This window comes from Zootoca vivipara, chromosome 4 (genome assembly GCF_963506605.1).
Source record: "Zootoca vivipara chromosome 4, rZooViv1.1, whole genome shotgun sequence".
Classification (NCBI taxonomy): domain Eukaryota; kingdom Metazoa; phylum Chordata; class Lepidosauria; order Squamata; family Lacertidae; genus Zootoca; species Zootoca vivipara.
The window spans coordinates 53697193-53724979 of record NC_083279.1 but is presented as its reverse complement, the minus strand read 5'-3'; the positions used below and the strand labels follow the sequence as shown (position 1 = coordinate 53724979).

The following is a 27787-nucleotide window of genomic DNA, read 5'->3' as shown; positions in this document are numbered from 1 at the left end:
CATTTAAGCGGTAAATTAGCATTACGGTTTCTCTTCATGTAACATAGGAGAATAGAATCTGAAACTGCTAGCACCCCATCTGCAACACACAGATATGCACATGTAAAGTTGGGATAACTTGGAGCTACAAAGCTGGTGTTAGGATGTGGATGGGGAAGTGGGAAAAGAAATTTGTTCAGCTTGCATTTTAATATGAGCCTACCTAGTTTGCACCTCATGGAACAATACGTAAACCAAACCAAACCCATCTATCCTTCAAAATGCACATCTCTCCCCATTTTGTAATGCAGTTCTCCAGCCAGGCAATGCATACAAAGAAGCATATATCAGAGCAAACATAAAGAAAAACAAGTGTGTCTGTGAAAACAACATACAGGACACATTATGTTAGGGGAAACTGCTTGCAAAAATGTGTCTATTAGGAGAAGGGCACGCAAACTTGCACACCAATTATCACCCAGGATTTGCAAATTGATGTGGAAGCAGGGAAAACTGAACTTAAGATATAGAAACTGAAATGATCGGCTCTGTCCATCCCTAGCTGCATTGTAGGAGGAACACAGGTCTGAAGAAGGGAGCTCCCCAGGCCTTCTTCCCACACAGGCTCACAAAGAAGAATTCAATCTGTTCACTTTCAAAAGTCACCAAAAGAGTCTGAACAAGAACCCAAAAACTTCCTCCAATGTCAGCCTCTTTTCTGGCACAACAGACGTCAACAAGGGCTATTCTCAACTGCCAGATATATCTGAGCAGTAGAGTCTTCATTACAGACTGTCGGGATCCTGTCCAAAGGTGAAAAGGTGGTGGACCATTAAGGACGTTGGTGAGGAAATTTCTACTTTCCAATCTGACAAAACCCTCAACTGTGTAACCATCAATTGTCAATTAGGATAAGAGTCACTCTTGTGGAGCCACAGGCACCTATGACAGTAGAGAAAATTGGTTCCAAAGATAAGCCTATAATGTGCTGAGAGTATGCTGAGCTCAGGTACTGAACTGCAAGGTTAACCAGCTTCCCAAAGAACAACACAAACCTATCAATAATCATAAGAGGTTTAGCCCCAGAACAAACTTAGTTGATCTCTAAGGTGCCACTGGACAATTTTTTTAAAAAAACATTTTTATTTCCAAAGAGATTGAGGTTTCAGTGCTATTCTTCTACTTACTCCCCACCCTGCACTATGATTAAAACAAAACAAAACTGGTGTAGAATAGAAACAAAAACACACAGATTAATTTATTTATATTGAGGGTTGTTACTGAACAATATTGTGCCTCAAGAAGAGTGTTTGTTTTTAAAACTGCACAATGCAATTCTGTTTGAATTGCACACACACACACCACCCCAGCACAGTAGGGGGAGGCAATAGGTTTCAATTCTCTTTTTAGTGTTGTTCCCCATTGCATGCTAGCTCCCATATAATTAAAAGAGAATAAAATAGAAGTAAATGAACTGAAATACACTTTCCCTCCTCTCCCCAAGCCTTTTCAAAACAAGTCCTCCCTTAAATGACTCATAAACATGCTAACTCTTGTGAGCCTTGCAGGCTAGCATTTTACACAGGAGAGGTAATGCATTTTGGATTTTTTTTTTCTAGCACTGGGAATTTTCAATCCCCAGAATCTAAGAGCTTCTTCTTCTTCTTCTTCTTCTTCTTCTTCTTCTTCTTCTTCTTCTTCTTCTTCTTCTTCTTCTTCTTCTTCTTCTTCTTCTTCTTCTTCTTCTTCTTCTTCTTCTTCTTCTTCTTCTTCTTCTTCTTCTTCTTCTTCTTCTTCTTCTTCTTCTTCTTCTTCTTCTTCTTCTTCTTCTTCTTCTTCTTCTTCTTCTTCTTCTTCTTCTTCTTCTTCTTCTTCTTCTTCTTCTTCTTCTTCTTCTTCTTCTTCTTCTTCTTCTTCTTCTTCTTCTTCTTCTTCTTCTTCTTCTTCTTCTTCTTCTTCTTCTTCTTCTTCTTCTTCTTCTTCTTCTTCTTCTTCTTCTTCTTCTTCTTCTTCTTCTTCTTCTTCTTCTTCTTCTTCTTCTTCTTCTTCTTCTTCTTCTTCTTCTTCTTCTTCTTCTTCTTCTTCTTCTTCTTCTTCTTCTTCTTCTTCTTCTTCTTCTTCTTCTTCTTCTTCTTCTTCTTCTTCTTCTTCTTCTTCTTCTTCTTCTTCTTCTTCTTCTTCTTCTTCTTCTTCTTCTTCTTCTTCTTCTTCTTCTTCTTCTTCTTCTTCTTCTTCTTCTTCTTCTTCTTCTTCTTCTTCTTCTTCTTCTTCTTCTTCTTCTTCTTCTTCTTCTTCTTCTTCTTCTTCTTCTTCTTCTTCTTCTTCTTCTTCTTCTTCTTCTTCTTCTTCTTCTTCTTCTTCTTCTTCTTCTTCTTCTTCTTCTTCTTCTTCTTCTTCTTCTTCTTCTTCTTCTTCTTCTTCTTCTTCTTCTTCTTCTTCTTCTTCTTCTTCTTCCTTCTTCTTCTTCTTCTTCTTCTTCTTCTTCTTCTTCTTCTTCTTCTTCTTTCTTCTTCTTCTTCTTCTTCTTCTTCCACAGAACAATTATCTATCCCTAATGCAAATTCGATTCCCAAGCTACTTTTAAGTTTCAACACCGTTTAGCTTCAAGAATACATTCCAAAAAGTAAACCTTTCAAGTTTCAGTATCTGAAGTCAAATACTTCAGTACACTTTATTCCTGAAGAAAACAAGAAGGCCGTTTCAGACACAGAGAATGACCAAGATATATACTGGGTTGATTCACATTTGGCTTTAGTTCAAGTTCCAGGTACACAAGAAATGTTTCAAATTGCTTAGGTCAAATCAGTTCATTTTGTGCCAACAAAAAAGTTAAACCAATATTAATAGGCTTAATTTTTGTTTTTTTAAAAATGTAATGATCAAAGTGCTTCCTTGGTTGTTATAATATACTGAGAAGCTGGAAGGAAGGAAGGACAGCTCTGGATGTGGGGAACAGTTCTGGGCAGGTGGAACAAGGAAATCCTTGTGAACTGCCATTTAAGGAAGTAAAGCAGCAGCATTTGCTTTCTTCTTCTGGCTCCCTAACAAAGGATTTTAGGGAATCCCCCCCCCTTCCTCCTGCTTTCTTTTGTGTTTCTGGCATTCCCCTCCCCTCTTTCCACTTCTTGCTCAGTTCTTGAGATGTACGGTAACAGGGCTCAAACCGTCTTCTAAATTTTACCTTTAGATTGACAAGCCCTGTCTTGGAGAGCCAAACTAGGTATGATGACAATAGACCCGTCCCTTTATATGTGGCCTTGCCCCAGTCACATATAAAGGAGTGACGGCCCCTGATTTGCAGCTATTTATAAGCAGATGCCCAATGTGTTAAAAGAATATGTACAGGATTTCACTATTGGTGAATGAAAGATCTTATGAGTTCTGAAGACAAGGATTTCAATAGTCACAGAAATTGGAAACATCCCCAAGCTATTTTCATGAACAAAGTTAGTGTAACATAAAATAAAACTAGTCTTAAGGAGAAAAGAGCAGGATCCAGTTTAAGGAAAGAGGGCGCACTCACCAGTTTCTGATGATGTACTTCATATCCTGAATCCTGTCTGTACTCTGCATCCATCTTTAGCTCTGCAGTCTCTTCTGTTTTGACATTGGTTAATCCAGAGCCTATATCAGGCCAGAGAGAGAGAGAGAGAGAAACAAGTGCCAGTTTTTGACTAGCTCTATGTATACCCTCCACCACTGCTGCCAACAATCATGAGTGCAAGACACACATATGAAGAAGCCTCTGATGAAAGTGTGCATGGTAAGATAATGGAAGAAGACACTACTTTTAAAAAAGGGGTGGGGGTGGGGAGCAAGAACAAAACCAAGCAATAGCTATTTTCCTTCTACTTACTGAGAGACAAGCAATGCACTTTCATTGGTAGCCAAGGGGGAAAGAGATTCTTTAAAGAACAAAGCATGGCGATTGTTTCACAGCCTTGTTCGTGTGCTACTTCCGCACAGGGCAGAAGCATATAGATGTGGGGCAGGGCTGCACCTCCAGTCCTGTCCCACCATCGGGCCTCCTTTCAACAACTGCATGTTGTGTAGTTGTCTGCAAAGGAAGCCCAACATGCGAGCTCCTGCTCACATGCAGGGGCTCCGTACAATTAGGGGTCCAAGGTGCCTAAAGACCCTACTCATGAGCTGCAGCAACTGAGTTGTTGAAAGAAGATGATCTGATGCCAAGAGTGGGGCTAGGGCACAGCCCCACTTCACAGGCTTATGCCTTATGTGCAAGTAAAGCACAAATAGGGGGAGGGTGGTTTGCAACAAAGGAGACATTTATGATGGGCTGGCTGAGTGAGGAAAATGCAGCTGAACCCAATGGGATGTGGCGGTCTCTGCCAAGACTGGGGAAGCCAGATAGTGAAGATCTCTGCTGTTTTATCCATGTCTGTGATGAGATCTGAAAGCCCTCTGACACTGCCATGGTGCCTATTGAACTGCCTCCCGCCCTCGGCCTTCCCCAAAGGGGATGTTCCTTCAGTCCCAGCTGCCTCTCAGGAGCCGTCACCTAGATCTAGGAGGCGCCAAAGGAGAAGGAAACAGAGGGTTCCACCTACTAGGCTAAGTGTGATGGCAGAAATGCTTGCTGCACAAAGTTGTGGCCGCCCCATTTCTAAATACAGGACAGTAACGGGGTGTGTCAGGGTCAGATCCACACCCACAGCTTGTGGAGTTTGAGAACCTGCCTTTGTTGTAGCTGTATTTGTGGCATACACACTAAAGTTGCAGATATGCAAGCAGTTCATATTTTTTTTTAAAAAAAATGGTCACATTATCTCAGGTACACTTGCACAAGTCAGCCAAAGGCTGTTTCCTTAATAGAAAGACAACGCATATTGCCTTTCACTTCTAAAATGTAGATACCCACTCAAAACTATCTAAGTAAATGGCAAAACAGCAACCATACTGGGATGAGACCTGCAATTCATCTAGCCTAGAATTTCTGCATCTGAAAATTGCCAGCTGTAGTTATTAATAGCACAGGCTACTAATACTAATATAATTCCTGGCAGATTGTTGCCAGTCTCTGGACATTCACAGGTTTAGGGACACCCTATTAGTCAATTGAACCAAACATCCTGTTGAATTGTTGTAAATATTCTCCTTTGAGTTGTAACAAATAATACAAGATCATTGAAAAATAGTTTTTGCCGCACAGATTATCAAGGAAGTTGTGCTGTAAAAATGGCATATTTGATAACAGTACTGGAAATTGGCTGAAGTGTGTATATGTTCACCTTCCTGAACGTTTTAGCTATATGTAATACAATAGTGCATCTAGGACTACTTTTTTTTCTAAGAAAAGCTTGTATGATTTAAGAGTACAACTCTTTCTGGAAAAGTGTACATCCTTGAGACTGTAAACAGCAGAGCTTCCAAACAAAATTTGGAAGCTAAAAATTTCAGGAAGATTCTTATGAAATCTCTGAAATTTTAATTCCACTCTCTCAAATGCAATCTCTTAGGTCTCTTTCCATAAGGCATACCATGGGTTTGTCACACAGGCAGCTTGTTATGCGGGTATCTCGCAAAAAGCAATTAATCATTCCAGGCACTGGAATGCCGTATGTTGTTTGCGCATAAAGTGCTTCAGACTTAAGTTATAAAATGGTAGCCAAATATGCAGGCATCTTGCTACTGGCATGCTACTGTGAATTATGGAAACCTGCCAACTTCTATAAATGAAGGTTTGGACAAATCCCAGGAGGGCAGAAAAACACACACATGGCCTATTTCTCTCTTTGGTATAAATCAGTACAATTGCTAAACATATGTCACGCAAACTCTTCATGGAAACTAGCTATGCCCTAACATGCTTTCATAACCTAGCACTTTTATTTCAGAATGTGAAAAGGATGGCAAACCTGCAAAATATCACACTTTCCGTTTTATACTTGCGTGAGGAACCCACTGGTTTTAACACCAGGAAGAATTTATTTGCTGAATTATTTAACTCTAACTGCGTAGCTGCACAGTGAGATCCAGATGCTACAGATTAACTTTGAAGCACACAGATCTAACCCTTGGGACACTGCATCAGAGTGATTTGGACCACTATATTAGAGGGCTTCTTGCTTCTACAAGTGTACTTCCTGTGTAACTAGCACACCAAATGATAAAGCATTAATCACATGGCATTTTTTGTTATCAGCAGTCTCTGGACAACGGGTTAGGGAAGTTGAACTCTTTTCCCACCTTGCTTGCAATGATCCTCACACATCTCCCTCTCAAACTGTTTACATTTCAAGGGAAGCCCCTATGGCTCCAATGGAGGTTTCCCTTGAAACAGAAGCTGGAAAATGTCCTTATGTTGACACATCAACCACATACTGCTTTTCCTTCCTATTAAGGGGGATTTCAGCAGGTGTAGCTGGTCATGTAACCTATACCAGCTGAAATTCCTTTGTTAAGGTGCAGGAGACCTCTCCTCTTTATAGTATCGGGCCACCTTAAGGATTACTACAAGGTCACTGAACTGTAATGTGCTTGCAAGCATACATTTTCTTAGCACTGGTTTGCAGGACAAAAAGTAATAAGTTAAAATTCATAACGTACACGAGACCTTTGGAAGGAAAACACAGTATCAAAACAGCCAACTATCATCTACAAGGAAAGGCATTTCTTCCTGCTAGACAGATGAAATGTTACTGTATGGATGCTATGTCATAACGTTCTATTTCTTCGCACACAAAACTTTGAGGAAAGAGAGAGACAAGAATAGATTCCTTTGACATATGTGATGATGACTGAAGGCAAGAAGTGGGTGCAGATGCAAAAGCGTAATCTCTAAGCTGCATTTTAGATAGGCAATAGTAACATCACATATTTTTCCACGTGTGTGGTGTCAATTGAATAGGCAAGTAGCTCAGGCATTCTATGATTTATTAGGTTCTATTTAGAAAGGCCAATAAACTACTTTTGTTCTAGAGTGATGTAATTTTGGAGATAAGCCAGAGTTGGTCTTTGTGATAAAAGGAAGGCCTGGCAAGTCATGTAACCAGACAACTGAGTAGACAGAGATTCGCTGTCTCCTAAGGATGCCATTATATTTAATGAAGCCCTTCTGAGCACTCCGGTGCAGTACAGGTGACAGGGAGCTACAAACCAGAAATATGATGTGTCATTGCACAAGTAATGAGAGAAAACACTGAGCAGAGAGCTGCAAATTGATTGCCCTTTTGGCAGATGGAGGCTAATCTTTGGAGTGTGCTTATTTAGACTTTAGCATTGTATATTAATTTGTTGTTGCTTCCAAAGTCTGGGGAAACAACTGGTGACATTTCTTTTGCTTATGGTCCCAACAACAACAAAACAAAATGTGATTCTGTACAGATGTCTGGGGAAAGGCACGGTACATATAATTGAACTTGCCATTTCATAGCGTCTTGTGAGTGAATGTGCTGTTCTAGCATTAGTTCAATACAAAAGAAACTCTTCTGCACCCTATGTTATGTGGTACAGAATATCTACCACCCACTAATTCCCTAGGCACACTCACTAGTGTAGATTACAGTCTCCATTACTCACAAGAATAAAGGGGGAGACCCTAACTCTTTACCACCACTTAGGCATTCTGAGGCGTCATTTGCATGGACAAGCCAAATCGTGCTTTAGCAAGAACAAGCAATCATGTGGGAACACAGATAAAAAACAGGTCTTGCATGTGCCATACTACCCAGATCTCAGCCACGATCTAGTTTAGCATTATGGTCAAGCCTGGACTCAGGGTTATTCTCCCCCAAACAAGCCATGAACAAACCTTGGTTATTTGCTTGCTTGATCTTGCTAAGCTATGGCTTGGGCTTAGTGTTATGTGCAAACTAGGCTTGCTGATGAGAATAGCTATCATATGCACTCTGAATATGCACACTAGATTGGGGCATTACAGATTCTTGCCTTTCTACCAGCCAGCAAGGTTACTGTAATGTTTATATCTAGTAACCTCTTTAGACATTGTTAAAGCACTTCTGAAGGAGAATGCATTCATTATCTTTGTTAGAAGTCATTGGGCTCCCCCCCCCCAGCCACCATTCTGAAGCCCCCACCATGAAAAGTAATCATTGCCTGGTTCATATTCATTCCCTAGAGCTCATATCTTTTAAGACTTTAACATTTTCATTTTCCAAAACAAAGTATTTATTTTTCATGCAGTAAGATATATCACACAACACACACACACATTTTGAATGCCCCCACGGCACTGCCTGATGTTCAAGTTACGAGGAAAATATATATAAATGGGGAAAGGAGTTCACAAATCATCTAACTGCTTCTCTTTTAAATCCAGCATATTCTTGGAACAAATGATTATTTTATGGGTCAGGCAGACATGTTTCAGCAAGATGACCTCATTCAAGAGTTGGCAGGAAGTTACTGAGTTCTAAATCAGGTCTATGAGAAGACGCAGGAGCTCAGCGGAGGAGTATTACAAAGAAAAAGTGATCCATTCAGCTGAATCCAAAGATGAGCATGCAGGGCAAACACAGGTTAGGTAACAGCCATGCAAATTATATACCTGGTCGTGTGGTGAGTCCTCTGTCTGCAGCTGGGCGGGCATCAACTGGCTCAACTGGGCACGTGCAGCCAAGAAATAAACAAACAGGAAAGAAAAAGAGCAAATAAAAAAATAAAAATAAACAAAAGCTTCCAAAATAAGTTGCCTTTGGTTTTGCCTGGGACAGTGCAGGAAAGTTATATGCCGTAAACAAAGTAACAAAAGCCAACAGTTGGAAAAGATCTGCTTTAAATTAATCCTGGAAACAAAAGGAAAGGGACAGGAACCGCCACATCCATCCATTTCTGGTTACTTTACATATCACAAACCACAGACAGAGTCTAATGTTCTCCATTTACAGTGGAACCTCGGTTTATGAACACCTCGGTTTATGAATTTTCAGTTTATGAACGCCACAGACCCATCTGGAACGGATTAATTCACTTTCCATTACTTTTAATGGGAAAGTTCGCTTCAGTTTATGAACGCTTCAGTTTATGAACAGACTTCCGAAACCAATTACACCCATGTTTCAGTTTATGAACGCTTCAGTTTAAGTACTTTGCGGACCCGTCTGGAACGGATTAATCCACTTTCCATTACTTTCAATGGAAAAGTTCGCTTCAATTTATGAACGGTTACTCTGCGGACCGTCTGGAACGGATTAATCCACTTTCCATTACTTTCAATGGGAAAGTTCGCTTCAGTTTATGAACGCTTCAGTTTATGAACAGACTTCCGGAACCAATTGTGTTCATAAACCGAGGTACCACTGTACTGGAGAAGAAGAAAGCCTTCTTCAGTCCTTGAAAACTCCACCTACCTTTTGCTTAGAACTCTGTAACATAAATATCACGCAAAAACGGCTGCTTCTCATCTCTTAACCCCGTCCTTCCCCTTCTCCTTTAGAAGAATGGTTACATTTTAAACACCACTGAACACCATAACTTTAAAGGCAAGTTATGTGGCAGTCTGGTAACTGAGGGAAACTCGGGGGATAGACATTTATCTCTTATATAGTCACAGCATTTTGTGTCTTTAAAAAGGAGATGAAAAGGACTTCTGAATTGTAGAAATGCTTGATTCTTTAATATTAAGTGCATATCTTTGTAATATGTTTGCCTTGTAGTCTGTGGCTTGGCTCACCTACTTGTGTCACCTACCGGGAGCTGTGTGTTTACTTTATTAATTCCAACCTTGTCTTGGTGGAACACTTCTAATCTTTGTGGGGCTTTGTAGAATGTGATGAGGATATTGTGTGGCAAGAGCTTCCAAGAATGGGCAACACCACTACCCCAAGGCCTTCAATAATCTGCTGGCGGCAATGGCAAAGTTTTCTTCTTCTTATTTTACGAACCGCTCTACTATTAGATCCTTCACTGTAGTGCAAAGGTGTTTTATGTTGAGGAGTTTTCTTTTTCTTTTGTCTGTCAAAAGTTTTGGGCAGTGGCAGCGCCTCACAGAAGCTGCCATTTCCTTATTCTGAAGTGTTTTTGCAGTATTCAGGAAGCTTTGTGTCCTGGCTGAAGCATTGCTGCTGCTTACCGAAACAAAGGAAGCAAAGCAAGGTGGCAGCTACCTGGAACTCCTGCCAGAGCATCAATACAGCCCGGACCTCACTTGTCACCTGCCCCTCCCAGGAACCTATCATCAAGTCCGATAATAAAGTGCTACAATGTATCATGCGTTCTTATCTCTTCTGACGGGCACCATAAATACTTATACATTTCTTTAAAACATTGTAAAACATTGAATAGAGATTGAATAATCTCATTCATGAGATTATTAACAGTTGTATATCTTTAAGAGTTGCTGGCGTTGTACTTCTTGCAAGGATTGGAAGAATATATATATATATATATATATATATATATATATATATATATATATATATATATAATGTGCACTCTGCTCACCCCTGAAAAATGCAACTTGGCACCCCCTACACACTGAATTTGTTCAGTTGTAAAAGGGGGAGGGAGAAGGATCATGCAGCTGTGGTTTGATGCTTTTGGTTTCTGCTAGAAGAAATTAGCCGACAAAATTGACATGTTGCTTACCAATTGACCCACCCACTTGTTAGCCAACAGCCACATCTGTCAGCTGTCAAAAGGTGGCTCAGTCTCCTGGTTTTGCCACCTGCCTGGGACTGCAGAAATGGGAGGGTTATCAATAACCTATCAAGCCACCCTATGTACTTGGTTCCTCAGCTGCATTCTGCTTGGTGGGCGAACAGTACATGGCTGCAGTGGTGTAAGCTCAATTCCTGCCTCTTTCCTGAAACAAGCTTCGAGGAATTGCGGGACAAATGGAAGAGACCAATTCTGCAGAAGCACATCGCTCTCTAATATGGTACAAAACTTCACTTGAATGTCTCCAGAAATTGGAATATAAATACCGACAGATGACAGAATGCAGGACTCTAGCTGCTGATGCAGAAAGCCATGAGTCTGAGCGTATCTGAACGTCAACCATAACTTTGCCAGCAATACCTTCTGTACACCATCTATGAGCCAAGATATTGTAATAGGGATTCTCACTGTTGGCTGCATCTTACTACTGAATCTCTCTTTCCTGGATTTTTTCCTGACTGTATTTCGAACTAGACACTGAGTAAAGTTTTTGAAATTAATTTTGGTAAGTTTCTTAAACATTATTTTTAAAAGCAGGTTGTTATCCAGTTTAGGCATTGCATATTCATTCAAATAAATACACCAAATTGGGGGGGGGGAACACAACAACGCATGGAAGAATCATATTTTAAAACAAATATCACCACCACCATATTGAAAGGAACGCCACTTATCCAACGAGCATATCCAAGTACAAAAGGTATTGCCAACACAGATCTTTGCATGCTAGGTATTGTAACTAGATTTTCTAAAATAACGATCCCCCTGAAAAGCTACAACCCTCTGACATGAATATGACAATCTGCATGGATTTCCTCACCCCGTCACAACATGCTTACCAGTGATTTATGTTTGTGGTAGCAGATGGACTTACCAATGAACCTATCACACACTCATTCAATCCAAGCACAACACCCCACAGCTGCCTAATGAGAAAACATGATACTACTTGTCCCTTTTCCATGCTAGAGGAGAAGACACTGTCTCTCAAACCGACATATGCAGGAGCCAGAAATGCAGAAGGAATGCTAAGCTTCCATTAGTAGAATGCAGTAAAGGCTATTTCATAAACAGCACAGAGTCAAACGCCAGGTTGCCTTATAGTGCAGCCAACCAGCCCTTGGTGACTGCATCTATGTTTTCTTATAGACTGACTAATTGCAATTTTATTGCACCTTTCCTCCAAGAAGCTCAAGGTGGCATACATAACTCATCTTCCCCCATTTTATCCTCATAAAAACCCTGAGAGGCAGTGACTGGCCCAAGGTCAGCCGGTGAGTTTCATGGATGAGTGGGTATCCCAGGTTCTAGTCTGGCATCTAATATACTGCACTGGCACTCAGGGATACTCTATACAATACTATTCCTGCAAGCATATGTTAGTTGCATTCGAACTTCACATTTTTAGTTTGGTGTTCACTTAAAGCATCTTAATGTGTACCTCTGAAAACAAAACAAAACAGTGAAGTAGCTGCAAGTTCTGCATTTATGACACTTATTTATTCAGGCAGCAAAACCACATTTGTGTATTGCATTAAGAGAACCATAACAAAGGTTTTCTCTTGAATCTGCAAAGGTAACCTCTCAAAATGTAGCACTGCTGAATGCACACCAATGAAGTGGAAAGGTAAAACAGGGGCAGCTGTCGGGAAAGCAGAGGAAGAAAAGGGCCCTCTAAGCTAGAAAGTTATTGGATCCGATCCACATCTCTTAAATATTCTTTAAGTGGGGGTGGGGAGCTATTTTTCCTACTGATCTCTACCAGGCAAATGCAATGTGAAGCCACAGGTTTCTAATATCAAGTTTATGTACCCAGGTTTGCCAGTATGTCCCCTAAAGTCTGTTAAAATGAATATAACTCACAAATTTAGCACAATCCACAATAAAATAAATGGGAGTTTCTCATTGCACAGTTGATCTGTCGCACAATGCCTATTTTCACTGGTTGTTCTGCAGGAGAATCTCCCAACTGACTGTGCCACTTTTTATTTTTTTATTGTTGTATAGTGTTGAGCTGTATCCAGCAAAGTCGCCCCGTTTGCACAAGGACTTCTACTTGTGCAACTGAGCAGATTTTTTTTTGGGGGGGGGGTACAGGGAGAAGGGAGGGAGGGAAAGTTCACACTAGCATAAATCATTTCACTTCCTTTCTACACTGTACAGTATCACAATTTTCAAGAAGTGGCAAATTTTTGTAACTGATGTCATTTTTGCGTGCTTTATAATACATAAAGGAAGTACATATGAACTTTTTAAATGTCACAGTAAGGCAATCATCAACCACCTATTAATGCCATCATTAATCCAGAAGTTACCTGTGAGTCTCACTAGCAACAAAACAATCAAAATACAGTCATACCTCATGTTATGTCCGCTGTGGGTTACGTCTTTTCAGGTTACGGACGCACTGAACCTGGAAGTCCCGGCACGGGTTACTTCCGGGTTTGGCGTGTGCACATGCACAGAAATGCTAAACTGCGCTTTGCGCATGTGCAGAAGCACCGATTTGCGTCATGCGCATAAGCGGCGCTTCAGGATGCGACCTTTTCATGTTGTGAATGGGCCTCCAGAACAGATCCCGTTCGCAACCAGAGGTACCACTGTATAGTGCCATATATTCTGATATATGTTGCTTTGGGGGATAATAAAAAGACTTGGGGGAATAATAAGTTAACACATTTTCCCCACATTAATCTTGCAGATCTTTCTGATGTACACATTTTACTTCGATGAATTCCTTTTGGCAATTAAAAACAAGACTGCCTTTTAAAAAAAGATTCTGATATGGCTGGAACCAAATTAAAGCTGACTTTCCAGAAAATTATTATTAAGTTTATCCATTTATCAACTTTACCTATTACTTCACACAGAGGAAACTACATATGGCAAGTTCCACAAAGGCCACAATGCTTTCCCAGCTATTTTTTTTTTGGGGGGGGGGAATCTTTGGAGGAATATAATCATATTGATCACTTATCAAAGAATCTTTAAGAGCAGTAGTTTTGAAATAAGACTACTGATAATGACCTCGTTAGATGTAACATATTCCCACCATTCTACTTCCGCAGAGTCTCCAAGGCAGTAGCTCTCACTCATTAACAGCTCAAAGCACCCCTTTTAATTAGACATTATTATTTTGACTTGCTTCCAGTTCCTACAAGTTCGGCACATTAATTTTTTAGTGGGGGCAGACATCTCACTTAAATTTTGACAGCTTCTCTGTTTCAAGGCAGTACGTGAACTTCTGAATCTCAATGCATTTGCAGTCTACCAAAAATAAAATAAAGGCAAGTGCTTCTGGCAGACCTTTCACCATTCAGAATGAACCATTCTTTGCTTTCGTCAGAGAGGCCAAGACCTTCTCATAATACATCCAGCTACAATCCCACACCATCTCCATCCAAGAAACTCTTAAGTCATCTTACATTACCTTCATTTTCAGTGTTGGCTGGGACTGAATCGACTGCAAAGGGGTGCCATGGCTGAAAGTCATCTAGGCTGATTTCCCCATCGACTGGAAGGAGTTCCACTGTTGTTTTAGTCTCTGTCAAGGAAGGCATGAGGGCATCATTTCCATAGCTGATTCTGGGCTCACTGATCATATTTGCCAAGATATCATCTGAGTAGTTTTGCACTTTTTGAAGCAGTTCATCTGGAGGAAAAAGAAACGAGAAACCAGCAATTAATACACTTCAGGCTACTCTAAGCACTCACTTGACCGTAACTGGCAAATTTTCACAATTGGGAGAATGTAGAAATGGTTTTAAACTTCGTTTGCAAAACAGAAACATAGAGGCTGATGACCACAGCGTCCTTGGAGGTGGGGAGGGAAAGAGAGAAAGACAAAGAACATATTTGTGGTTTGTTGCAGTAAAGCTGCAGAGCAGAAGAGGGAAGGGAAACAGGGCTATTCCACTGGCTCTGCTGAGACTCCAGTCACCACAGGCAGCCATTTTTTTTGATAAAGCAGGGCGAAGCATACTGTGTAGGTGGCGGATCTAGACTCCTCCAATTCCACCCTTATTTGCAGATCTCTATTTTGAAAAAAATGTTACAACTTCAACATGATTTTCAAATGGGAGACTCTGCAAGATCCTTTGCTTCAAATTCAGCAATTTACAGTGCAGCCCTATGCATGTCTGCCTATCCAACAGTACGTCTCACTGAATTCCCAGGTAAGGAGGAAATCTTATACACATTTACCAGGGAGTAAGCCCCATTGAACATAGCAGAGTTTGCTTCTAAGTAGGCATTCATTAGATTGAATTGCTAGAAGCTATTCCGAAGTTATCTGAGAATGGGAGGCCTGCGATTTTGTTTGGTAGCAGTTTGCCAATGCCTGTTGGTAGACAGGAGCAGTGTGCACATTTTCTACCTCCTGTACTGATAATGTCAGTCAGTTCCAGGTATTCCCACTTCCAGTGAGTGCAGGCTACCAATTACAACATGAAAGTATAAAATCCATTCATTAGCGCCAGTTTATTGGTGGATTAAAAAACCAAAACATCCTCACCTTTAAGAAGTGTTTTGAGACAGCCCCATAAATGTTAACATTTGGATTGCTAGTACTGGCATACTTTTAAAATACTGAAGCTCTGAAATGGAATCTGAAGCCATCTCATTTTCCCTGAGTTCTCCGCTCCCTCGGAGGGAAAAAAAGAAATCTCTCTCTACTGGAGAGCCCTGGCTGGAGTTCAGTCTCTCTGAAACAAGGCAGCCATACATTGGGGTGTCTTCTTGGAAATCCCTGCTCCTAAGAGCAAGGAGGACAAGAGGGCATGGAGCCCGGCTGGGAGGGCAGGGGCAGGGCATTTTGCCCACAGCAGCAAAATGTACTGGGCAGGCCCCACCAGTCGGATCCCTCCCCAAAACTGACCTAACTGCAGCCATACCATCAGGCAACTGTTTCCAACTCAGCTGGTCTTTATAATACCGTAGTTGTAGCTTTAAGCACTGGTGCTTTTTAGCATGCTACCCCCCTCTCCACCCCCCACTCTTTGTTGCTTTGTGTTCTGTGTCTTTCAGATTGTAAGCCTGAGGGCAGAGTCTTATTATTGATTTTTGCAAACTGCTCAGAGAGCCTTCTCAGTTGAAGAGTGGGGTGAAAATATTTTACATAACTAAATGAAATGTGCACAAGCACTGGACCCCGCAATAATTCACTTTCGGTAATGAAGCTATGCTTGGTATTCTGTGCATTTCTATTTCCCCATCACCTTTAAATATGCAAACTTACATAGGGAGGAATTCAATATTATGTTTGTTACATTAGTGTAAGCATTTTAGCTTGACAGATGAACAATCTCCCCCCTCCTTCCCCCATGCTGTTCTGGGGTTCTCTGGAGCCAAATTGGCGGAGGCAATTTTTTTGGGGTAATGGTAAAGGTACCCCTGACCATTAGGTCTAGTCGTGACCAACTCTGGGGTTGCGGTGCTCATCTCGCATTATTGGCCGAGGGAGCCGGCGTACAGCTTCCAGGTCATGTGGCCAGCATGACAAAGCCGCTTCTGGCGAACCAGAGCAGCACACGGAAAAGCCGTTTATCTTCCCGCTGTAGCGGTACCTACTTATCTACTTGCACTTTGACGTGCTTTTGAACTGCTAGGTTGGCAGGAGTTAGGACCGAGCAACGGGGGCTCACCCCATCATGGGGATTCGAACCGCCAACCTTCTGATCTGCAAGCCCTAGGCTCTGTGGTTTAACCCACAGCGCCACCCACATCCCCATGGGGAGGGCCAAAAGCCCCGTTGCACTAGCAGGACGCATTGGACTGGCACCCGGTAGCACAAACTGTTTATCTGAATCTGAGCCAAACATACACACATAACACACACACACACACACACACACACACACACACACACACACACAGTAAGCCTCCTCTCCAACTTCAAGATTCTATTACTTTCCTGATTTCCACTGCGAAACTACAGTGCAGATAGTATATCCACAGGGCAAACATCTATCAACGAGCAAATGATATTAAGTCAGCTGTGTGGATTGCCAGTCACAAGCGTGACCCAATATGAACCATAGCATGTGTTGCCTCGATGTGCTGTGATTATCACAGGCATTGACAAAGACAGACATATCCTCCTGGGCAACTCACTTGTCTCTGCATTACCCAGCTTTGTTGCAAGGAACACATGGAAGGATCCAATTTCTCACTGGCATCCAGTGACCCCAGGGCTGGCCCAAACCAGCAGCATGCATTCACATTTAGCATCAATGCCAGCGCTCCCTTCATTTTCTAAATTGGGATAGATGCTGCACTACGTCTAGCTAGCTGGGATATCACTGTAACATTTCATTATGTAGATAGCTAAGCAGTGAAAAGAGATACAGGAAGAAGCTGAAAAATAAATCCTGTCAGCAAGAACATCCAAGGAATGGATTGTTTTTTAATCCATTTAGTGATAAGCTGAAATGAGTAGAAATTATTTGAACTACGCCATAATTAAGTTCTTGGTGCTTTCCCGGCCGCACGTGCTTCTGACTATTATATTTCAAAATAAGCTTTTAATTTTGCAATTCTTATCTATTTAAGATGCTTCCTAGAATGTCAGACACCAAAGTAGCTTCCCAATTTCAAGACAAAAGATGTTTCTATACGAACAGTGCAATCCTATCTTGGTCTGTTCAGAAACTAATGCTCCTGGAGTTCAAATCAAGGTCATTCCCAGGTGCATAGGGTGTAAGATTGCAACCTAACTCTCTTACATTCTCGAATCTTGTACTTACCACATTTCTTAATTGTTTTTAAAGGGCACTGGTAATGATCCAGAGCTTTTCTGTGCATTCATCATGGCATTTTAATTAGCACTTTTCACCCCTGCATTTGCCTATCCAGTTTACCAAACAGGCAATACCTTTTTAAACTAGGACGAAGCGGCATTTCAGGAACCAATGGTAAATGGAGCTTGCCTTTGCAGGGATCTCCAAATTGAGACAGACACCTTTTCACCACCTCCACTTCAAAGCTTGCTACACAATGATCCACTAACTTATTCCTCATTCCATTACAAATCCATCCAACATGGTCTGCACTCTTCAAGATTGTCTAGAATTTTCACCTGATGGTCTTATTTAGACACACAAATTTCCCCTTCTAGGCATCCTTATAATCTCATAACCAGTTCACATTATTAAAATCCCAAGACATGCTGAGCTAAAGAAAAGACCTGCTACTGACCAAATTCACAAAGAAAACTGGTTTACTACCTCAGACTGCAACCTTTCCACCACATTATTTTGATGAAACTGCTACAGGCTACAAAGGCTACTGTTTCCATGTCTTTCTTTATTCCTTTTAAAGAGGTCTGGCTCCAGTTTTCTAGGAAGCAGTCTCGTTCTTGGTCAAGTGGACCACAATAACCTAGAGTCTCTTGAAAGCAGCAATGCAGGGATGCCTGCAAATCCTCTGTGCTGACAGGCCGTCAGTCCAAGAAAACAGGATTTAGGAGAGGGAGGAAAGTGTGTGGATTTTCGTGTGCATATCTGTTTATCTGGGTCAATGCAGATAAACTCTTTATTTTACCTGTACTTTTACTGCCAGGGAGTTGAGCAAGACAAAAGGGAGGTTTAGAAATGGCTAAAACAGCTGGCAGGCCTGCTCTGCCTAGAACACGGGTGTCAAAGACAAGGCCCGCGGGCCAAATCCGGCCTGCCAGACCTCGTCATGTGGCCCGTGTAGCCGCCGCTTGCCTGCCCGTCACTTGCCTGCCCGTTCGCCCGCCGCTTGCCACTCGCAGCTTTCCCTCCTCTTGCTGCTTGCTGCTGGCTGCAGAGGCGCTTCCCTGCAATGCCTGCAATGCCCTGCAGGGGGCGCAGGGCCCCGCAGGCGGGGAGGCGGTGGAACCTGAGAGCGCGCGCGCCCAGCTCCTTCCCCTTCCTCGCCCTGTCGCACTTCCTCCGTTCCTCCGAGTCCGAGGCGACGAGCAGCAGCTGAAGCAGCGACGGCGCTGGCCGCCCGAGCGCCAGGGCCGTCTTCAGCTTATCTGGCGCCGCGTGGTGCACAGATTCCTCAAGCGCCCCCACCCTCACCCCCACCCCCACGTTTCCCTCTGGGCGGGCAGCGGCTGGAGGGCGGCTCCTCTGGCTGGACGGAGGCTCCGAGCACCGTGCATCGCGGCATGGTGGAGTCGGGCAAGCGCTGTGGGGCTGGAGGGCGGCTCCTCCAGCAGGGAGGAGATGCCGTGGAGGAGCTGGGAGCGTGTGAGAACCATGCACCCCTTTTTGAACTCCTGAACAACAAGAAGATATGATTCTGCGGTTTCAAAAGCAACTTTAAAAACCCAAACCAGAAATTTGTTTGTTACAGCAAATGGGGAGAAGCAGCAGTGAGACTGGGCGGGGATGAGAGGCAGAGAGAGTATGTTAAGTTTCAAGAGAGCAAGAGTGAGATCGATGGTGGGGGAGATGTTTAAGAGAGGAGAGAAGAAACTTTTTTTAAAAAATCTGCACTGATCGAGGGAGGATCTCCAGGATCTTTCCAGCAGTTCTCCCGAAGTAATCACCATGTAAACACAGCTGCTGCAAACCCCAGGAGTTACGAGAGAGAGAGAGAGAGAGCACTTTTACGCACGTATCTCTGCACCCTGCCGAGGTTCCCCCCCCCCGCACTCCGCTTTTCTTTTGAAAGGCGTTCCGAATGAGTGGAAAGTAATCACTGTGTCAGTTAAAGTGAGTGTTGCAGGGAAAGCGGATCCTAGGCGCTGTGTGTGTGTGTGTGTGTGTGTGTGTGTGTGTGTGTGTGTGTGTGTGTGAGAGAGAGAGAGAGAGAGAGAGAGAGAGAGAGAGAGAGAGAGAGAGAGAGAGAGAGAGAGAGAGAATGAATCCTGGGCTGTAAACGCCTCCTCCAAACACAGCTGCTGCAAACCCCAGGAGTTACGAGAGAGAGAGTGCTCGAGAGAGCTTTTACATACGCATCTCTGCACCCCGCCGATCTCTCGCTTTGGGTGGAAGGTGTATGTATTTAACACCCAGACAAGCTGGACAGAGGGACCCTGCTTGGGCCGCTTTCCCACAGGGCCCTAATGCACCCCGGCTTCCTCGCCCCGGTGGAAGAAGGCGGCTCGCGCTCCACACACTGCTCCACTTTTGTGCGCTTCATGGAAGCAAATTGGAGAGAGACCCATCGCTATCCTCGTCCTCCTTTCTCTACAACCCAGCCCACCAGTAGCAGATAACAGGAAGTCCAGGTAACTGGACTTCCATTAGACTGCAGCTTTGTGGGGAATTACATGACTGAATGCTCCTCCACTTTTAAAATAATACCCTAAGACAGAAATTTAAAAGTCAAGAAGATGGTGTCTAGTGTGTGTTTGTTTTTAATCTTTGATGATCTCTTCCCCATTCCCATGGAGGAATAGTCAAGCACACAAAATCCCATCTGCAGTCCAGAAATAATTTTGCTACATTGTTTCTTTATTTGTCCAGCCAATATCAATTTGATAGTAATCACTGAGACTTTCAGAAAGTGACACTTGACTACAGCCTATGTTGGAGCTAGGGAAAAAAAAAGATGATTCACACACTTGTTTTTACATAGTGATGACTGTGTGATGGAGCAGTTGTGAGCTATTATTTTTCTCATAGCAACTGGTCTTCTGAATGCCCACTAAATCACTGTGGTTTATCACGTCCTGGAGAATGTTCAGCGTACAAGTCAGGGTGAACACATGAAACTGCCTTATACCGAGTCAGACAATTGATCCACTGCCTACTCTGCCAGAGACTCTTCAAGGACTCAGTCTGCACTATACAATTGAAACAGTGTCATAGCATAATAATAATAATAATAATAATAATAATAATAATAATAATATATTATTTGTACCCTGCCCATCTGGCTAGGTTTCCCCAGCCACTCTGGGCGGCTTCCAACAAAAATTAAAAATACATTAAAATGTCACATATTAAAAAGCTTCCCTAAACAGGGCTGCCTTCAGATATCTTCTAAAAGTCAGGGAGTTGTTTATTTCCTTGACATCTGGTGGGAGGGCGTTCCAAGGGGACTACATTATTACAAAAAACATTACATTATTACAAAAACAGTAATAATTGAATGCAGTGACAATAATTTATGATAATAAAGAGTGGACACATAGTCCTACAGATACAACTGGCCCTTTGAGGGTGACCAAACTGCTGATGCGGCCCCCGATGAATTTGAGTTTGACACCCCTGGCCTAGAAGGTACAATACTAGGATGTTCATTTCAGAAATGGTTCCAGGTTCTCCAAAATCCCACAACCAGGCTTGAATAAGCCCCTTATAAGAAGTATAGTCTGGCACGCTGTTATGCATTTCCCTGAAGGTTTGGTTGCCTTTCTCATATCTTGAGCCTCTCATCACTCATGCTAAGCAGCCCAACTCCAGAGAAAATGGGAAAGTCAGATCAGGGTGCCTAACTTGCAGTGTTAGGGAAGTTTTTAATGTTTGGTGATTTATTGTATTTTTAATATTTTGTTGCAAGCTACCCAGAGTGACTGGGTAAACCCAGCCAGATGGGTGTAATAATAATAATAATAATAATAATAATAATAATAATAATAATAATAATTGCAGCCCCTCCAGAAGTCATTAGATTACAATTCCCATCAGCTGCAAGGATGATGGGAACAGCTGTCAAGCAATATATGGGGGGGTTAGAGGTTAGCCACCCCTGCTTAAAATTAACAGGTTCACGTCAACATTATTCCTCTGCTCTTGCTCTTACGTAACATAAACTTCCCAAAGCACTTTTAAAGAAAGATACAATTCCTGGGCTGAACACACATTTTGGTTTGTTTGTTGTGTTTTTACTCCTTCACAGATATGACATCTGTAGTGGAAATCTTTTCTGAATATGTTCAGGCAATTTCCAAAGGGCAGAGTCATTCATCATCTCAGAGAGCACAGCAGAATTTGTAAGTATACCAACACTTCAGTTTTCCATAATGTCAGAATAGATTTAATTTTTTTTTTTAAAAAAACCCATCCTATGAAGGTAATGTGTGATATAGAAATGTCACCAAGAAAAATCAGTTGCTTGGATCCTAAAATAAATTCACTTGAGAAAGTTGAGGAAAGGAAAGAGGAGAAAAAGTTCACCTGTGCCCCTGAGAAGCTTCTCCAGAGCGTCAGCGGGTCTTCTTGAGCAATGTGGGAATGGAGTGTGGGGAGGAAAAGATGAAACACTTTCCTTCCAAGAACTTCCTTAAGTAAACTTCAGATCCATGCCTGATTTAGAGAGATTGTCCCATAGCATAACCTCCCCCCACAACCATCCAACACTGATCAGGAGAGCTTCCTGATCCTCAGAATAAGTCTTTCATAGGGCATGAGTGGGAATGCAGGGAGTAGGGAAACTTCCTTCTGAGAATCTTTTTAAGTCAATGGATTCAAACCAGTGTATAAACCAGAAGCAAGACAGATGTTCATAGTAGTTCCAACCATCACTTGAGTACAGAAATCATATATCCCAGTCATTCATTAATAACAATAGTATTGCTTACTGTCAAAAATTAGCTACCCTAAAGTATGGAAATGCCTTTGGAAATCCATTTGCATATTTTGAAATGAAAGCCTAACATTTGCTAAGAACTGTCTAACATTTGACTATAAAGGATTAGTTCTTGTTGAAGGGTAGCTTATTACCACCACTTCTTTAATGTATTTTATCCCACTCTCTGAGTGGCTTACAAATGATCAACAATAAGGTTTGCAATCTAAAAGGCATGTCACACAAAAAAGGAAAACAGACTGGGACGAAGGAGGAAAATAAGTCATCTCAAGCACTAGCTCTTCGTTAATACAATGTTTTATATATATATATATATATATATATATATATATATATATATATATATAAAACCCCAATGCTTTCATCTGCTGTAATGTTTTTAAGTTACAAATGGTTTTTATGGCTGTTTTAAATAATTTTAATGTTGCACTTTAGTGAGGTGTTGTAACCCAACTCAGGAGGGCAGATACCCTGAATGGTGATCTAGAAATCCATTAAATCATGGGTAGGCAAACCAAGGCCCGTGGGCTGGATGCGGCCCAATCACCTTCTAAATCCGGCCCGCGGATGGTTCAGGAATCAGCATGTTTTTACATGAGTAGAATGTGTCCTTTTATTTAAAATGCACCTCTGGGTTATTTGTGGGGCATAGGAATTCATTCATCCCCCCAAAAAAAAATATAGTCTGGCCCCCCACAAGGTCTGAGGGACAGTGACCGGCCCCCTGCTGAAAAAGTTTGCTGACCCCTGCATTGAAAAATTAATTTTTTTTACCACTTTTCTGTCCACAGCAGAACCCAGCTCACTTTAAGAGTTTTGCATACTTAGGGAAGAAATATAGCAAAAGCATTCCTGATTTCAAAGCACCACCCATTCAGGGTGGTTACACAGATAGCAGTTATTTCTCTTTCCCAGCAAACCAGACATAGAATGTGTTGCATTAATTTTTCCCCACTCACAGACTTTTATCACCATTTTAATGTGAAAGCTAACATCCACTCTTAATACTACAGGACCAAGTAGTTTTTAACTCATCTTTCTCTCCCCGCCACCTACCTGCTACAAATGAAAATTAACAGCCAAACTATTTTCAGGACAACAGATCTCCGAGCAAGAAGTAAAGCAACTTACCGACTTCATCCTGAATCTCCTCAGCAACTGCTGGCACATTGTAAAGCAAGGAAAGAGACTGGTTCATGCGTTCATATGTCACACGTAGGTGTGTCATAACCTAAATATTTTTTTAAACAAACAAACAAACAAAATCAGTTTGCAGCCATGTGTCAAGGCCAATGCATTCACAATGCAGTCCCAAGGGCGTTGCATATTTCTCAATGTGATTAAACTACGTAGCATCTTCCACTAGAAAAGGTCTGTACAAGAATGGTGTGCCTTGATCAGACGTCAAAATGTATACAGTCATACCTCAGTTTGCAACCGCCTCCATTTGCGGCCGCTTTGGCTTCTGACCACCGCGGACTCGGAGGTGTTTACATCCGGGTTTCGTGGCGCTCAAATGCGCAGAAGCAATCTGAGCAGCGCACGCATGCACAGAAGTGATCTGCGCAGCGCGTGCATGCACAGAAGCATGCATGGGGGGGTGATCGATTCGGGGAGCGACTGGATCCCCAGAACGGATTGCAGTCGCAAACCAAGGTATGACTGTACAAGTGACAAACCAGATGAAACTCAGAAGGAGGCCATTCTACTGCTTACATGGCAGTGGAACTGCCAACAGGGCCTCCCTTGCAGATCTCAACACCTGACAGGTCCATATGGGAGATGCTCCTTCAGATACTTTGGGATCAAATAGTTCTTCAGGTCAGCATAAGCACCTTGAATATGGAGGTCTTTAAAAACTGGTGTAATATGTGCCTGGCCAGGAGTGCTAACCAGTACCCTGGTGACTGCATTCTGCGCAAGTTGCATCTTCCAAACTGTCTTCAAGACCAGCCCCACATAGAGTGTGTTATGATAGCCCAGTCTTCAGGTTATTACAGCAAGGACCACTGCAGCGAAGGGCCATCGTTGATGAACCAGCCTGAGCTGGAAATAAGCCACTGGAGCCACCTGGGTCTCAAGGGTCAATAGCAGGCCAAAGAGCACCTGCAAACTACTAATCCAATCTCTCATGGGGAGAAATAATCCAGAACAGGTTGTCTCCTTACTTCCCAGACCCAAGAACCCACAACACATACAGAAACTCCATCAAAATGCAGGCATTGCCACTGCAACTCTATATTTTCAGAGAACAAGACAATTTGCGGTCCTGTCAACCTTATTGATTTTGTAGTTGAAAATCCATTAGGAAGTCACTAAGTGATTCACTGCTGTCATCCATGTCACAAAGAGGTACGGTTCTGTGGCAGACGTCTTCAGTGGTATGCTTTGTAGCTGTTCCCACCCATGTCAATGAGGATTAACTCTCATTAAAACTGCCTACAAAAACCAATGTCAGCATGGCACATAAGGTTGGGAACAGGCAGGTGAAGGAATTTCTAATCCACGTTCAAAAGGAACAATCACTTGCATGGCCTGGATCTGCCTACCTTGCCCTGGGGACTGAAGGTGAGGTGAAAAGGATAAAGGGGATGTTCCCGGATATACAGGAAGCAGCAAGACAATTTTAACCAAGAAAAGACAGTTGCCACCAGTGCTTTTCTTGCAAGAGCAGAATGAACTTCTGCTTGCACAGCGGGACTTTACCCCTCTCCTTCTCCCCACACACCATCAAAATCTGCTCCAGAGGATTGGGAGAGCTTCCAGAGCAGATTTTGGGGATGTGTGGGTGGCTGCAGGGGGTGCAAAGAGGGATGTGAAGTCCCACTGGACTAGTGGAAGTCAACTCACACATCATTGGATCCAACCCAGAGTTTAATCTTCCCTACCAGTGACTGACAGCTTGCAGGCTGAAACTTCAGGTGATTCTAGGTCAGCAGAATCCTATGCTCCCATGGTTATTTTTATTAAACGTTAAAATGTTTTTCGGTTTCACGGATTCTATGGATTGAAGCAGAAGTTCCTAAGAATTTTCAGATGCTGTCTGTTATTTTAATTCTTCTATATTTTCTTTGCCAGTTTTTACTCCTGCATAAATGTGTGAGGGTATTATTAAATCTTTGGCACGCAGTCTAGAAAACTCCCTGTTAGGAAGCATCTAATAAGAAATTACAAATGGAAAGAAAAGACTTTTCTCAGCAGTATGGCGGTGTCCTTGGCTGCAGAGATAACTGAATGGTAAACCTCATTGTTCTACAACACAGTACGCCAGCGGGCCATCAGAAAGCCCTTATTCACAGCACCACCACATACTCCCAGAGATGGGAATATTTAAATAGTCCATACTGCACAAGTTGCTCAATTGTATGCGAAACAGATAGGCTGGTGGCAACACACCCCTGGTACCAACATGTGTATTTTGCATCTGACCAGGTCACCCATGCATCAAACAATTATTGCTTTAATAAGCATAGTGAACACGTAAGGGATTTTTGGCAGCCTGCCAGAAATGTCTAAAATGACCCAGAGGGGATCAGAATGCTGAACTGCTCCTAGTTTTCCCCATGGAAATGCCTCTAAAATTGGATGTCCTGTAAAATGGGATGCCTCATGAGAATACCATTACAATAATACAATAATTACTGGGGTGGGCCACATATATTCATAAGTGGTGCTGAGAGGTAACAATAATGAATCAAGGAAAACAGTGGCACAATATAGATACATATACATATATATAGTCAGAGCAATTGAATGCAGAGCAGTGTGCAGGTAATTTGCAACTTGCACTTATTTTACTTATGCAATAGCAGCTATGCATGGGTGGGAACAAACAAACAAATACACTCTCCCTTTATTTATCCCCCCCCCAAAAAAACACACCAGTGCAAAGCTGTGATTGTGGACATACCTGGCTTTGAGAAAATGGCACCGGGTAAGGAGGTGCCAGGCTTTGGGAAGGAGGCATGAGGGTTCTGGCAGGGTCCTCCTTTTGGGCAGGAGGCAGGAGGCAGGAGGACTCTTAAGATCCTGCCAGAGCCCTTGTGCTTCCTTCCCATAGCTGCGTAACCAGCCCTCTATCTTGCAGAGGGCCTGGTTCCTGGCCTTACACAATTTTGCTTACACACACAATGGCCAGGAAGGTCACCCCTACGTAAGTTGCGAGTTACCTGTACTACAAAATCTATGTACAAAGCCTGACCTCTTAAAAATTGTTATAAAACCCCCATGATCCTGCTACCTGACAGAGACAAAAGTATCAAATATTTAGCAGGTATCATCATACAAAGAGGGATACTAGTTGACATGAATCGACTGCAAGCTTTGCAAACTTTTTTTTTTAAAAGCTCTGCTTCTTTAATTTATCAGTCTTAGGAAATTAGCATGCACACACTAATAAAAGTTGGGGATCTCTGATGGACATGTTACCTGAGATCTGATTTGGGCGGCTTTTTTGGGATCCACCATGCGGACGTGCTCAAAGTGCTTGAGGGTGTGCTGCCTATCTTTCTGCTCCGCACGCACGTACTTCTTCAGCATGTTAAACACGTGTCGAGGCTGCGGAAACAAAAATCAAACAAACCCACATATATAATTCACAGACCTCAGAGCAGAGTGTGATTCAAAGTCATCTCTAAGGAACATGTAAAGCCTAAATTCTAAGCGCTAAGGGCACTCAGCCTGCTGAATTAGACCAATGGTCCACCTAGTCCAGTACTGTTTTCTCGCAGGGGCCAAACAGATCCCTGTGGAAAACACGCAAGCAGGACTTGAACACAACAGCACTCTTCTCTCTCTCTCTCTCTCTCTCTCTCTCTCTCTCTCTCACACACACACACACACACACACACACACACACACGTAACTTTGCGTTAATGTAACCAGAGCAGCACACGGAAATGCCTTTTACCTTCCCGCTGGAGCGGTCCCTATTTATCTACTTGCACTTTGACGTGCTTTCGAACTGCTAGGTTGGCAGGAGCTGGGACCGAGCAATGGGAGCTCACCCCATCGCGGGGATTCAAACCACCAACCTTCTGATCGGCAAGCCCTAGGGTCTGTGGTTTAGAGCACAGCGCCACCCGCGGAATACTTGTGTATACAGGTGACCAAGTAGGGAAGCTTTTGTGAATTGGGAAATGGTTTTTTTCTTAGGTCATCTGCAGTGTTGGAAATTATCTAGGCACCAGGCGCGTTTTGCAACTGGCGTGGGTCCACTTGCGACCATGTGGACGCCAGGCTTGCGACTGGATAAAGCAAAATGTCAATGCTTTACTATAAGAGCTTTTACTCTGAGAGCTTTGTTACAAACAAATAAAGGCATTTAATAGACAGAATTACATGGTAAAAGTGATTGCTTTGGGCACAGCAAATAACTCACACCATCCAGGTTGATTTTCTAGGTTAGTTCACAGCAGCAGCACAATGCCACAAGCTGCAATACCATGCATTTTCCTTGGAATGAAGGACAACAACTGTAGCTTTGTCAAAACAAAAACTGTTCAGCTCATTTTTAAAAGAAGTTTCGTTTGAGCAACAGCATAGAATTTTAAGCCGTACTGATGTCTCCCATGGGCAGATAAGATTCTTTAAAACAGAACTGACTGTGCTTACATAATTGGGTGGGCAATTAGCAATTCAAAGTTCCAAGAAAGCAGAGGAA

The 27787-nt window shown here is 42.5% G+C and overlaps 1 protein-coding gene across 4 annotated transcripts in view; it reads right to left on the bottom strand.

Annotated features, from left to right (window-relative positions):
* APP (amyloid beta precursor protein) overlaps positions 1 to 27787 on the bottom strand; it is a 143100-nt gene that overhangs the window by 4239 nt on the left and 111074 nt on the right. For 2 of the 4 annotated variants that reach the window (XM_035114851.2, XM_035114849.2), the window contains 5 exons: positions 26554 to 26682; positions 23257 to 23356; positions 14048 to 14269; positions 8507 to 8560; positions 3503 to 3603 (listed from right to left, as the gene is read on the bottom strand). In XM_035114851.2, the coding sequence (XP_034970742.1) occupies positions 3503 to 3603; positions 8507 to 8560; positions 14048 to 14269; positions 23257 to 23356; positions 26554 to 26682 (606 nt within the window). The remainder of the gene's footprint in view (positions 1 to 3502; positions 3604 to 8506; positions 8561 to 14047; positions 14270 to 23256; positions 23357 to 26553; positions 26683 to 27787) is intronic. The other 2 variants (XM_035114850.2, XM_035114852.2) reach the window with 1 other exon arrangement.